At 46.1% G+C, this 15621-nt stretch overlaps 1 protein-coding gene across 1 annotated transcript; it reads left to right on the top strand.

Moving 5' to 3' along the window:
* Positions 1–6745: 6745 nt before the first annotated feature.
* On the top strand, positions 6746–8587 carry junbb (JunB proto-oncogene, AP-1 transcription factor subunit b). Its single transcript, XM_063192448.1, has one exon. It carries the CDS (start codon positions 7135–7137, stop codon positions 8116–8118), a length of 984 nt encoding a protein of 327 aa, XP_063048518.1. The 5' UTR covers positions 6746–7134; the 3' UTR covers positions 8119–8587.
* The last annotated feature ends 7034 nt before the right edge of the window (positions 8588–15621 follow it).

A 15621-nucleotide genomic window follows, 5' to 3' on the forward strand; every position in this document is an offset into this window, starting at 1 on the left:
GGCCCAGGGAGATGTGGTGGTGGTGGTGGGGGTGATTGGGTCCATAATACATTGTAAGTATTGAGAGGGGGCTCCTTTCCAATGACTTTGTCCCGGGGCCCGCACGCACACAACATGTGTCAACGCCAATGGCCTGGTCCTTGTCCTCCAGCAATTAGCTAGCTGGGACTACGGCGGGCCAGGGGCCAGGGGCCGTGGACTATGGGCTGTGGGCTGTGGATGGCGCTGACCTGGCATGGGAAACAGGCCAAGGTGATTAACTGCCCTCCTGGACACAAGGGCCCCAGTGTGTGAGAGACAAGGGCCCCGACGTTATCTCACAGAATGTGTGTGTGTGTGTGTGACTATGACTATGTAACAATCAATCTCGCTGTGTGAGTGTGTGTGCGTGTGTGTGTATGTATGTGTGTGTGTGTGCGTGTGTGTGTATGCATTTGTGTGCGTGTACACAGTGAGGGACTTCATAACAATCAATCATCTTTAGCCGTCAGCTAATTACACTGAGGCAGGCAGGGTGACAGCGGGGCTGGCTGTGGGGGCAAGAAGGAGAAGTGGGCCAAGAGTCAAGACCCAGGAGCCCGTCAGTCAGGCCCCAGAGAGGGCCAGGGGAACGGGGACGTGGGACAAACACACCATTAGCATCATGCGGAGATGACTGACAAGAGCTATTTATGGCTCTGCACTGCGCTGACCACACCGCACACCACCATACCACACCGCACAATACCACACAGCACAGCACAGCAGTCCACAAAAAACAATCAGTGCCATTGTGTGTGCCCTGCTGAAGGAGCATCTCCTCCAAGCCCTGGTAATGGCCCCTCTTGTCTGCCCCCATTCCTGCCCTCTGCTCTTGTTGTGTGTGTGTGTGTGTGTGTGTGTGTGTGTGTGTGTGTGTGTGTGTGTGTGTGTGTGTGTGTGTGTGCGTGCGTGTGTGTGTGTATGACTATGTAACAATCAGTCTCACTCTGTGTGTGTGTGTGTGTGTGTGTGTGTGTGTGTGTGTGTGTGTGTGTGTGTGTGTGTGTGTGTGTGTGTGTGTGTGTGTGTGTGTGTGTGCCTGTGTGTCTGCCTGTGTGTGTGAGCCCTCGTCTATGTCTCGGCCTTTCTCTGTCTCAGTCGGCCACCTTTGCTGACTAAGGAGAAAGCTTCTGGACTTTGTGAAGGGCAGTTGAAACACTAAACTATTAGCGGTGGCCTCCAAACGGCTCCACGAGACTCGAGGCTCCTTTGACCTCAGATTGGCACAGACTCCATCGTTTGGCATGAGTCACAGAAGACCAATAGAGCGCATCTTAGGCAGGGGCGGATCTAGCAATTTTGGGGCCCTAGGCGAAAATACAAACATGGGGACCTCAAAAGTCATTATATTGATATAGTCTGTATATTGATATAAAAGTCTGTCTTCTGGGTGCTATTTCAGTGTTTCTCATATACTATATCTTCGATTCCTTTACATAAGTGACAAATTAAGATCAACCCTACTTTTTTGTGTGTTTACCGCGACTGTTGTGACAGTTGGGGGCCCATTGGTGGACAGTTTTGGTCGGGGCCCTAGGCAATTGCCTAGGTTTGCCTAATGGAATGTCCGCCTCTGATCTCTGGCCCCAGTGAGCCGTGGACACAGCCAGGGGCCGATGCTAAGGTTTCGGAGGCCCTAAGCATAACTGGTCTGGAGCTCCCCCCTATGAAATAATAATAGTAATAATAATCTACTAACTATTAATAAATATATGTTTTGTAATGCAGTTCAATATTTTTAAACCAGGTTTTTAGTCAATCTCAATTGAAGAGGACACAATTATGGGGACAAAGTGGTTGGTGACCCAAGCACTGGTTGGTGCCCTGAGCAATCTGCGTGCTCTGCTTATGTGTAACGGCGACCCTGGTCACAGCAGCGGTAGCAGAAGCAGTAGCAGTAGCAGCAGTGGCAAGACGGTTTTGAGCCGACGCTGGTCGCCAACAATAGGACAGCTGTCTTCCACCAGAAGCCACCAGACAGTGACAATGGAGTGGCTGTGCATAAAGGTGGTGCACAGGGGACAATCGGTAGGCCTGTTGAGGTGGAGAATGGGAATGGGGTGGTGTAGGGGGGGGGAGTGTTAAAGACTCTTGCACTTGTCTCTAGCCTGCACTGTGTGCTGCTCTGCTTGGTCAAGTCGGTCGGTCAGTTGGCTGGAGAGAGGGGCTGAGACGTCGCCTCTGTTTGCTCCGCTCTGTGGGAAAACAAAACATAACAGTGGAATTTCCAGGGACAGACGGCCGGCCATATTCGTGCCCTCTTGACGTAGACGCTAATGGAAAACAAGTGACAGGAAGTCTTTTCTAAAATACATACCGACATTTTTATCCCCTATCACAACAATAGCCTCTCACATACGCCGTTAGACTGTGTGCTATTGCCGGAGGTCTCCAAACACCGCTTGACAACCTGACACTGTGGAAAACACCCTTTAAAAAAAACCTGAAGAAGGCCACCTGTTGTGGTCAGGTGAATTGGAAACATTTTGGGTATGATGTGACCTAAGAGGTAAAAATGGATTAACAAACATGTAATACAGAACTGTCAGAAAAATAAATAAAAAACAAATTGTGTGTATACAGAGAAAGGTCCCTCTTATAACTTGCCATACTGGCCAGTTGCCAAATCCTGCCTATTCAAATAACAGTAAAATAAACATTAGCAAAAAAAATGTCACGTCCACAGGCAAAAGAAGCCCTAGATCTGATCTGGACTATTGGTACATTGGTACACAAAAACACACACACAAAGTACTCAGCTACTTACCCTCCCATCCACCCTCCATCCACACACACACACACACACACACACACACACACACACACACACACACACACACACACACACACACACACACATCCTTTCACTGTTCATTTGGTCAGAGCTATGTTAACCTGCACCAAGACCAAATCCATTCTCACCAGTGAAGCAACAATGTTGTTGCAAATTACTTTTGTCAGTAGTACAAAAATAAGACAATAATAAGACAATAATAAGACTATTTGTCAACTAAGGACCTCCCTGTATTGTATTGCCTTCATTGTCATTTGTGTCAAAATTACAGGTGCACGCTGCACACACACACGCAGGCACGCAGGCACGCACACATGCACACACACACACACACACACACACACACACACACACACACACAAACACACATACAGTATTACTGTAAACAGGTTCAACCCCCCAAAGGCATGTCCTTAGCAAGATCTGGAGAAGGTAACGTATTACATTTGGCTTTCATCCAGGTGATTCATGGCCAAAGGGAGAAGGATCTTTTTTGGAAAACTACAATCAAGCCAGCAGTATGAAAAAATGAAAAAATTCCACAAACACACGTGCGCGCGCACACACACACACACACACACACACATTAAATCACGATAAATAAATGCAATAACTACTGCAGTGCAGTGAAAATCTCTGCGTGGTGAACAGCACAAGGTGACCTAAGGTCCCACTTGGTTTATTGTTAAATTCTACTCTGAGTGTTGAATTAACACTTAGATAGTTGTATTTAAGACTATTTTGGAGCACACACCACGGCTTCGCAGTGACATTCAACACTCGCAGAATTATATATTTAACACTGAAATCTAGTGGGGCCATATGTGCTCGAAATAGTGTTAAATTAACACTGCCACAATTACTGTGTATGTTCAGGTCCTCTGCTTGTTTCCTGTGCGTTCTCCTCACTCTGACCTGAGGATGTATGAAACTGGTCATTCAGCCTCAGTAGGTCAGAGTCACAGACCGGTTGTCATTAAGGGCAATTAATGCATATTTGCCTACTAAAACCAGAACTCTGAAAAATGTTTAATGTGTTGCTCACCTCTCATCAACAAGACACACAAAAAACACTCTTATGCTCACTGTATAACACGCAAATAGCCTACTCTCACAAAACACAAACATGATCCCACAGAATGTGTGTGTGTGTGTGTGTGTGTGTGTGTGTGTGTGTGTGTGTGTGTGTGTGTGTGTGTGTGTGTGTGTGTGTGTGTGTGTGTGTCTGTGTGTGTGTGTGTGTGTGTGTGTGTGTCTCTCTCTCTCTCTCTCTCTCTCTCTCTCTCTCTCTCACACACACACACAACCACACACACACACACACACACACACACACACACACACACACACACACACACACACACACACACACACACACACACACACACACACACACACACACACTCCACCCATGTTACATACTGGATGTTGTTTGACGAGTGATGTTGGCCGGTGCCCCTGCGGTGGCGCTCTGCCAGCCGTGCTGAGTGTTACCGTAAACACTCCCTGCCCTGAACACACACGCGCTGGGTGCCAAACGGGCCTACGGGGCCCAGGCCCAGGGGCCCAAGAGTCAAGGGGGCCCTAAAGCCAAAGTCTCTCTGTTTCCATTCTCATACTATTGTGTTATGATCACACTTTTAACCACTGGATTTTCGTTTCCCCCCTCCCCCAAACCCCCAACAACATAGGGTCTCAAACATCTGATTCAAGACCTTGAATCTTTTTGTAAACTTGCAACATGGAGGGGGTCCTTTCCTGTTGCCTGGCCGAGGGGCCCAAGGAGTCATAATCCGCCCCGGCTCCAGTCCTAACACACCACCGCAACACCCTGCCAAACGTTTACGGCATTCATTTGCTAAAAAAGCCCCCAAACCACCAAATGAGGGTGCTGGCCTGGGCCTGGGCCGGGGCCACGGGCTTTACGGGTGAGTGTGTGTGTAATATGAGTACCGTACGTGTGCATGCGATACATTTGGTGTTTGTGTGGCATGCCTACTGCCATTCAACACTGGACAGTCACAGACAATGAGTCGACATTTTCAACATAATCAGATAGTACTTTTATTATTTAACATACAACACTTTCGTGGTACACATATTCAAGGCAATGGGTTCAGGCTATGCATATTGCAAATGATGACTAAGTAATTAGTTGCTTCATAATTACCTTTTAACAGTGTCTATTTTCCACTAGGGCTATTTATTCTGACTAGGCTGTCTGGTATTTATTCTTTCTCTGTCTTTTTGTATAGTAATGGATGAAGAATTGAATTGATTCAATTCATGTATGTTTTTTATAGCGCATTTAAACACAGTATGCACTGAAAAACTGTCTGAGGATTGGTAAATAATACAAGTGCTGAGTGAGAAGAATAAATCATCCAAAACCAGTGTCCCACTTGATAAGGACTACTGCTCAGCAACAACACCTTGAGATAAATGACGTATAAGCATGTTATAATGACACAATTAAAAATAGGAAACAGACATTTAGATAAATATGACTGAGAATGAAATACAGCACATGTCCATTCTTGTCACTAAGTGAACTGATGGTCACTGCATTTGGCCGTGGCAGTTTTAATGCAACTAATAATCTAAAAGCAACAGTCTTGACCACCATTAGTTTTCCCTCAGTGTGTAGGCCTACTTGTAATGCTGGCTTTTGATATTTCCTTTCTAAACTGGGCAATGCACTTGTAGGCTAATGTTGAAACTGATAGTTTCCTTTCTTGGATGAGGTAGGGCTCCAATATATGTCAGCAACATGATGAAGCAATATTCATTTTCGGGACCGGAGCGTTTACACTAAGACCAAAAGGTCATTTAAATAATACAAAAGGCCTATACTCTGACTTTAAACAAAATTTGCTTTTTGAAGCGCTCAGAACGCATCCACATGCACTGCACTGGGCTTTTTCCTCAGCACAATTGTGCGCACACTCTGGTACATTTTTGGAAGTTGGACAATTTTCATATTCAAAAAGCTGACTCTGTAGTTAACGTTACAGACATTTCAAATTATGGAAATCACTGCGCCTTGTCCGCGTTATTAGCCACCGAATGATTTCGGGCTGATTGATTCTATGGCCCTTCACTTGTCCCGAAGGAGCTGCGCCGTATATTTACAGAGTGGGCGGGCCAATGCAGCGTGCCTTCTTCTTTTTTATGGAGAGGAAGCGGAGCGGATGCATGCCCATTTATGGACTGTACACTTCCTGAAAAAAATATGTCGGGCAATAGCTCTCGAGCGCACACCATTGTATGTGGTTATCGTTGCATATTCCACGGGCTAATAAAAAATATTGACGTACGTTCTGTGAATTAAGGGAAAATTAGCTTTTGTTGCATATACCACTTAAGTGTCTTTTTGCTTTTTCTGTAGCCTACTTACACCGACCATTACATTAGATTATTTAGATATCATTTTCTTGAGAAGAAACGCACTTGCCTTAGTGTTCCATGTCAAAGTACAATATTTATTAGGCTAGGCTATTTCACCTCCTAGACGCACACGTTTCTTGATTTTTAAAATGAATTCAGATGTGCAGTAACCCGCCCGAGTAGCCTAGATGCTCTTGAAAAGCCAAGCCAGATGCGCTTTACCTGCTTGCCGCAGATGACAATGCTCATTCGTTAAGCGGTAGACCTAAGTAGTCTACCCTAAGTAGAAATCAAAACAACACCATTTCCTTCTTAATTGCAAAACGGTTTAATTGCCCACGTTGATTCTCCGCGCAAGTGCCTATTTCTTGATACCGCTTCTCGCGCTCGCCTCCTGTCCTGCCCAGGGGCTTGTTTACTATCCATGAGTTCCCGGCAATCACGTCACACCTGTGACGTTCCGTTGTCAGGGGCGGATACAAAATATCTCAACACTTCCAACCAATCAGCGCTCACTCCCTGTGCGTATTGGTTGCAAATATAAACTGGACTGTGACGGCGAAGTCCCAAATTCGACAGAGCACACTACAGTGAAAGTCAGGAACAGGCACCGAATACACTCAGCCTGTTCAACGAATTTGTTTTGACACAGACGAGCACAAGAATACGAAGTTTGCCACATCCTTTGGGTTTGCCTGTCTTATTCTTCTATTTGGACCGATCTTTACCCTTTCCGGACTGTCAAGCAAGGACCTTAGCTGAGAACACCGGCAAGCATCCTTCAAGGAGACCACACTGCACTGAGAGGACAGATATTAGACTTTTTGGGGAAAGTCAATGCACCCTGTCAACGACGCTGTCTTGTCCATTCACTAGCAAACTTTATTGACTGTTCATCGAAGTGGTAAGCGATTTTGCCTTCAACGACTCTTATGTCTACAAAAATGGAGCAGCTATTTTATCACGACGACTCATTCCATATGCCTTACGGCCATTCAGATGCTGCTTTGCACGACTACAAACTCCAGAAGGAGAGTATGAATGTCAGTTTCGCTGAATCTTATAGGAACCTTAAACTACGGGCTGACACAGACCTCTACCAAGCATCTAACCCAGACCTCAGCTCGCTCAAGCTCGCTGCTCCAGAACTGGAGAGGTTGATCATCCAAAACGGTAACGGTGTCATCACTACCCCTACCCCAGGACAGTACCTCTACGGCAGGGGGATCACCGACGAGCAGGAGGGTTTCGCGGAGGGATTTGTCAAGGCACTTGACGAGCTTCACAAGATGAACCAGTTGCCCCCGCCCAACGTGTCTATTGGAGCCGGTGGTGTGACGACGTGTTCCGCAGCAGCCCCCGTCTTCGGCTCCTCCCTGCAGCCCGAGCCTCCCATATACACAACGCTCAACAGCTATTGTCCCACCGCCAGCCTCTCTTCCTCCTCCAGCTATCCCTCCACAACAATCAGCTACCTGCCGCCGCACCCTCAGCAGAACCAGCACCAAGACGTCTCGACGCACGCCTCGCATCCGTTCCAACACTCTCTGCCCGCAGCTGGACTGCACCCGCAACGCCTTCTGGCTTTGAAAGAAGAGCCCCAGACCGTGCCAGACATGCACAGCAGCGACGGTTCGCCACCAATGTCCCCGATCGACATGGAGAACCAGGAACGGATAAAGGCGGAGCGCAAGAGGCTGAGGAACCGATTGGCAGCCACCAAGTGCCGGCGGCGCAAGCTGGAGCGCATCGCTCGACTGGAGGACAAAGTGAAAGTCCTGAAGTCGGACAACGCTGGATTGTCCAATACGGCATCGGTGCTGCGGGAACAAGTCGCCCAACTCAAGCAGAAAGTCCTGAGACATGTAAGCAGCGGCTGCCAGCTAATGCTGACGAGCAAAATGGAGGCGTTTTAAAAAGACATTTAAGATTCAACACTGGAGGTTTAAGATTGGTACAGGCCTATGTATTTTAGTTGTTCTGTCTTTTGTCGACAAACCTAAAATTGCCTAACATGTGGGACTGAGAAATGGTACATCGGTGCTGTGCGCCGTCAAAAGGGACCAAGAGAGAAACAGCTGTCGCTGTCAAGGTCTAGCTGTAGCACAAGAACGGGACAACGTATAGGCTACCTCGAATGAAAGAGTTGTGAACCAGTGGGCACATGCCTAGGCTATGTTGATAGTCTGGTTTGTCTTGATCAAATGGGACTATTTGTATGTTGCCAATGATACTGTCATGCAATAGGCTCTACTGCATTATGGAAGTGTAAATTATTTTTTGTTCGTCAGGTTGATCCTGACCAACTTCTACAATGTCACATGTTTACGTTTTTTATTGTTGTTTGTGCACTGTTTATTTAAGTAAAATTTGACAGAAAATGTATCTTTGCTCTCTCTTTGGTTTTCTTATACATTGCGCACACATACACAATCCCCTCCTTGGATTTTTCCAGACTACTTCCGTGTCTTATGTAACCAGTTCCCATAATTTATGGCACCACTTCTAAGAAGAGAAGGCGAGACTAGCCTATAACGCACAGTGACCTCCACAATTAAGTTATTGGACATACACAATGCTGTTTGGGTTTTGGTATGTCCTGAAAGGCAATCGATCACTGCAGTCGTATAGAAAGGGGTACATTGTTGTTTAGAAACCAGGTACCCACATCACTGTCAGGTCTTTCCCTTATGGTTTCTGCCTGTCCATATATGGTCATTTACATGGCTTTTACGTCACAGCTCAGGATGCTTTCATTGAACCCCCGCCAACGATGTTAGTGGGCTCATTTCCTTCTGAAGTAGCTCATCAGTGGTTGGCGATAAGCACGTTTTCCCCTCTGATAATAATAATTAGCAATACAAACTCGTAATAACACAGTGATAGCCAAGGTCGTAGAGACCCATTATGAAATACAACCGCACCCCTTTTAAAAAATAAACATGATGTGACACGCCTGGAGCTTAATAGAATCAAAATTTCTGACATGGAATAGGCCTACATGAGATAAACAAAAACTAAAATCAGTCCTCCTGAAAAAATGAGACCCAAATGTCATAATAAAACACACGGATGTTCGTATGGGCGACACCACAAGTCAGCGCTAAAAGACGCGTGTTTTTCTGCCCGAGGTGCTTTCAGATCTATGTGATGACACGATCCTCAAAACCAGCCACATGAAAGTAAGACGTAGAAAAACACAACCTACTTTTGCTAGTTCGTCTTATTTTGGAGAGTTTCAAGGTGTAGTTCCCTTTAATGTTATTTCCACGAAGGTTTATTTTGGGCGACTTTAGGGAAAATATCAAATCCACCCACATTTCTTCCACCCAAAGATTTCCACCGCTAATTAACATCTAGGCCTACCCTGTTTTTTTTTTTAAATCTCTGATTTGAAGACAATCAATAGGCTATAGATAGAATTGACAGAATCAAAGGAGAAAACGATATATTTTCTGACAATACCTGACCAGTCGCCTATTTACACTTCACACAATCACAAAAGCAGCTCCACACTCAGGTGATGTCCATGTCAGGTGGATTCATTTGTGAAAGTGCGCACAAGCTTGGAGCGCCCTCCCAAGGAACGAGGGACTTTTTTTTCGCAGGGGTCGATCCCAGCCCACACTACCTACGTGGGACTGGGGAAATCTGTGATGTGAGCAGTGACGCTTGGACCATGGTGGTGGGCACCTTTCCTAGCCCACACGCCTTTGTGTTGTTCAGAAGAACAGAGTGTTGTTCTCAATCACCCACAGAACTTAAAAAAACACAAGGGATCCCTCTTTAAACGTATGGCTTATAGATTTTCCACATAGCCTACCCACAGAAACTTCCTGTGAGACAAGAACAAGCAGGGTTTGTTTTTTTTTGCTCGACAGGCTTAAAAATGAGACTCACATCAACCCATTTATTTCGGCTCATGAGTATCAAAATAAAGAAAAATAACGAAACTATAACCCATCATTCAGTTGTTGTAGGCTACTGCCTTCATTAGCCTACTAGATAACATAATAATGGCACATATTCTAACATTTGGAAATCCAAGTTCTGTATTAAATCTTGGAATTAAAAAAATGACCCATATAGATCCACTTGGGCAAGGTATGTTTTCAGCCCTCCTTCTCGATCCGTAAGCACACAGTGCCCCCTCTTGGTGCAATGGCGCACATAGCCTATATGGCCTAACACGTGATACTGAACAATCGTTATAAAACATCTGGAACTACCCAAAGAGAGCCGGCAATGATCACGCTTTTCTTATTACCCTAAAATGATAATTAGTACAGCTATTTAAAAATTGTCTATTTTGTGATTGAAACAACATGTTTTATGCTCAAATGAGATGTGGTTTTGAGCATTCACTTATGTGAATGTGTCAGCAGGTGCTTTTGAACAGCACAGCGTGTTTCATATTTGAATCGATGACACAATCAAGAAATAAGTATAGGTGGCCAACCCTTAATCTACCTTCCTAATTTCACTTCAAGACATAATCGTTTCACACACACACACACACACACACACACACACACACACACACACACACACACACACACACACACACACACACACACACACACACACACACACACACACACACACACACACACACACACACACACACACACACACACACACACACACGCACACACACACACACACACCTGAGACCCCCCCCAACACACACACACACACACACACACACACACACACACACACACACACACACACACACACACACACACACACACACACACACACACACACACACACACACACTTGTTTTTGCATTATGCCTGAATTCCAGCAGAGGACAGCATTGCACTAGAGAGATTGAGGCAGGCCGAGAAGGGAAGCATATTTGATTGCACCTTATAGTGGGCCACTCTCTCTGCAACCACTACCGTACTACATATTCTATCAGGGCAAAAGAGTTTGTAGCTGTGGAAGCTACAGACATTTTGCGATAGGGTATGTACACACAGGCCTGGATTAAGATGGCTTGAGGCCCCTAGGTAACAGGTTGGTGGAGGACCCTATGGAAGGCAAATTTCGCTCCAAAAAAATTAATTTTGCGATAGGAATTAAGGATAACATGTCCGCCAACTGTGGAGTGGAGTATGAACAAGATTGGTTAAATTAAGGTGTGGCGTTATAAATTTGCTCTTACCAGAATTGCAATGACCAAGTCATAGTACATTACTAAAGGCTCTTTTTTATGTGATAGTATTGCAGTATGGTAGTTAAGTTTTCAATGACTATGACAGCATGCCACTGGAGGTTTCCCCTCCTTTGGCCAATCGGGGTGCCCCCGGACAGGTGGGGGCCTCTAGGCTGCAGCCATATCTAGCCTGTGCATTAATCCGGCCCTGTCCACACCGTGTTGATAAATCTCTCTGCTTTGAAGTGAACAATCCAAAACTCAATGCTGAATTTTCAAATTGTGCACTGATGGCACTCTGTAGTTGCCTGGTTAACACCAGACCTAATCACAAGTGAGATTAGGTCTGGGGAGTTGCCTATTGTAAATTCCGTATGGGGCCGGAATACTTGGCTATTATGACATACTGCCCTGCTCTCTGATTGGGCAGAGAAACTGTTAAGGTCGGAATGCTTGGCCATTATGACACAGATCCCATGATCTTGTACGTTATGAGTCATCCTCGCCATACTGTCTTTCAGATCGAAACGATTGTGTAGAACTAAAGGCAGTATGGGAGTTCCCAGGCTAACTCTGTAGCTCTTTGAGTGCCATGGACTTGAAAACGAGTCTTTTCAGAATGTGTGGCACAGTGCCAAAGACTTGATATCAAGTAATTTATGTTTTTATATGGGGGTGGGGCCTAACACATTGATCTGGTATTTTCGTTGTTCACATGGACAAAGAACTCATTTTTTTATTGCTCTTGATAAAACACTCAAATGTTGAAGAAAGCCTGGCAACCCCCCGGTCTGAATTTGAAAATGGCTGGCAGCACAGAATGAATATTTGACTATAACATTTATTTTTTTTTAGTTTTACCTTGTGGTACTTCTGCCATAGCATATAGTGATCAGTGTTTGTGTGTGTGTGTGTGTGTGTGTGTGTGTGTGTGTGTGTGTGTGTGTGTGTGTGTGTGTGTGTGTGTGTGTGTGTGTGTGTGTGTGTGTGTGTGTGTGTGTGTGTGTGTGTGTGTGTGTGTGCAGAGATGTGTATGTGTAGAAATGTGTGCATGTGTATGTGTGATTGTCAGCAAGGATGGGTGAAGACTGAGTGTGACACACGCTCAAACACAGCCAGTGCTGTCATGACCTACTAGCCATCTCTCTGGCACATGCTACGTCAGAGGTGGACAATGAATGCAGGGCAACATGGCCGGAGGCAGAGCTGTTTAAGATGGTCTGGGGCCCCTAGGCTGCAGGTTACTGTGGGCACCCTTTGAAGGCAAATTTCATGACAAATGTACATAGAGACAGTGTCATAATTATGAGCTATGAATTAACATGGCTACTGTATTCTACTGTACGCGACAGGTGATATTTTGAAACATTGCATCTTGTCACAATTCTGCATTTTTTTTGTGGCCAATCTGGGGCCCCCTGGCAGGTGGGGCTCCCTAGGCTGCATCCATATCTAGCCTGTGGGGTGGGCCCTGGCAGTTGGGGGCCCCAAGGCTGTAGCCATATCTAGCCTGTGGCAGGGGCCCTGGCAGGTGGGCGGCCCTAGACTGTAGCCATATCTAGCCTGTGGGGGCCCCTGGCAGGTGGGGGGCCCTAGGCTGCATCCATATCTAGCCTGTGGGGCCCCCTGGCAGGTGGGGCTCCCTAGGCTGCATCCATATCTAGCCTGTGGGGTGGGCCCTGGCAGGTGGGGGGCCCTAGGCTGCATCCATATCTAGCCTGTGGGGCCCCCTGGCAGGTGGGGCTCCCTAGGCTGCATCCATATCTAGCCTGTGGGGGCCCCCTGGCAGGTGGGGGCCCTAGGCTGCATCCATATCTAGCCTGTGGGGGCCCCTGGCAGGTGGGGGCCCCTAGGCTGCAGCCATATCTAGCCTGTGGTGGGGGCCCCTGGCAGGTGGGGGGCCCTAGGCTGCAGCCATATCTAGCCTGTGGGTGGCCTAGCCTGTGGGGTCCCCCTGGCAGGTGGGGGCCCTAGGCTGCAGCCACATCTAGCCTGTGGGTGGCCCCTGGCAGGTGGAGGGCCCTAGGCTGCAGCCATATCTAGCCTGTTGGGCCCCTGGCAGGTGGGGGGCCCTAGGCTGCAGCCATATCTAGCCTGTGGGGTGGGCCCCTGGCAGATGGGGGGCCCTAGGCTGCAGCCATATCTAGCCTGTGGGGTGGCCCCCTGGCAGGTGGGGCTCCCTAGGCTGCATCCATATCTAGCCTGTGGGGGCCCCTGGCAGGTGGGGCCCTAGGCTGCAGCCATATCTAGCCTGTGGGGCCCCCTGGCAGGTGGGGGCCCTAGGCTGCAGCCATATCTAGCCTGTGCATTATTCCGGCCCTGGTGGGAGAACAGGGGCATTCCTGAGTCACCAGACAGCACAGGACAGACATCAGCACCAGGAAAGCATGCACATGCACATGTTCTTGAAAGTCTACGTATATAGCTGTACAGATATTGATGACGGTACTGTGTGTGTGTGTGTGTGTGTGTGTGTGTGTGTGTGTGTGTGTGTGTGTGTGTGTGTGTGTGTGTGTGTGTGTGTGTGTGTGTGTTTCTCTGCCTGTGTGTTTGCCCTTTGAATGCTTTTATGTAAATGTCCTAAATTATACAAAATATAGTAATGGGAAGTGGAATGGTTTGAAGTAATATGTATGGTTTGATGCTTAAGTAAATGTCATTCCACATGTTGGTGAACAATAAGAAAATAAGAATATTATAATCTAAACAAACGCACACACACACACACACACACACACACACACACACACACACACACACACACACACACACACACACACACACACACACACACACACACACACACACACACACACACACACACACACACACACACACACACACACACTCACACTTGTGCGGATGGGGATGAAAGAAAACAAACAAGCACATAAGCACACAAGTCCACGCAAATCCAGGCAAAATTGTGTTTCTAGACAGACCCGAATAAATGAGAAACGACTTAACTGTAAATCCTGGCAAATGCCGAGGCATTCTCTCTCACAATACCGCTATTTACCTTAGCTCTGATCAGCTGAGACATTTCTCAATATAAGATGTTGAACTTCCAAAATCCGACAGTGATTTGAAGGTTGTTGTTCCAGGTTGATTAGTATTCCGTTACCAACCGTCACTTGGTAAGAACCGTGATGATTAAATAGTTTGTGTTGGTATACTCCATGCTGTGTCTTCTGTGCCAAGCTGTCTTTGACATGGCAGATTATTTTCCTCATAGAACAGACATAGGCCTACCATTTCATATACTGAAGTATACAAACATTGTGTATGAGGGATTACTTATATGGCCTATACTGTGAAAGTTGCCCATTTCTTATACACGATTTCATAAAACTTAGGCATTATTTTTAGACATGGGTAAAAGATGTTTGTGTGGTAAAGGGATGTGGACATACTTGTCTGCAAGAAATGGACAGATAAGGTGGGGTGGAGAGAGATTAAAGTCCATCGTAGCCCCCAAAACCCCATTCCCCTTCATAGATCTCATTCTGACTTCCTTTTTTCTATGAATGAACAACAGAGTTCGAATGAACGATGTGATTCAATACTGAAATGAGATGTGAAATAATGTGATAAAAGTAAAGAATTGTTACCTGGACGAAATTCATAGAATTCATTGTTACATTATTAATATGGTCTATATACGCCTTCTGTGGGCTAAAGGTGACCTTTTCAGGAAACTCTTTTAGGTTTAAGATTTCATTAATGTAATCTGTGAAAGAGATGAGTTCTCCAGTGTATTAAAACATCACACTGTAAAGGCCAAATGGGTAGCATGGGAACACTATGTTTTTAAAAGTTATTTTCTGTCTTTACAACAACACAGACTAACACTAGTGACATAACGTGTTAGTGTGTGTCCGGGCCTCTAGTTTATAGATAACATTGCTCACTGTGCTTTTAGGTTGCCATACCGTTTTAGACTGCCTTGGTGCCATAATACTACAAAAAGTGATTGGGCTTTGTCCAGTTTTTGGCAATTCCTGTGAAGTTTGATGAAATGCACTGTCAGAGTGACTTGGGAGACCCTGTTATAAAAATCCTGAAAGACTAGACTTTGTCAGGCTCTGTACAAGACTTGTGCTAACAGATGATGAAGGACTTGGCTCAATAAGGCTGAACTATGTCTTTAACAGATGATGAAGGACTTCGCTCAATAAGGCTGAACTATGTCTTTAACAGATGATGAAGGACTTCGCTCAATAAGGCTGAACTATGTCTTTAAGGTCTTTTATCC

The sequence above is a fragment of the Engraulis encrasicolus genome, chromosome 2, assembly GCF_034702125.1.
Source record: "Engraulis encrasicolus isolate BLACKSEA-1 chromosome 2, IST_EnEncr_1.0, whole genome shotgun sequence".
NCBI lineage: Eukaryota > Metazoa > Chordata > Actinopteri > Clupeiformes > Engraulidae > Engraulis > Engraulis encrasicolus.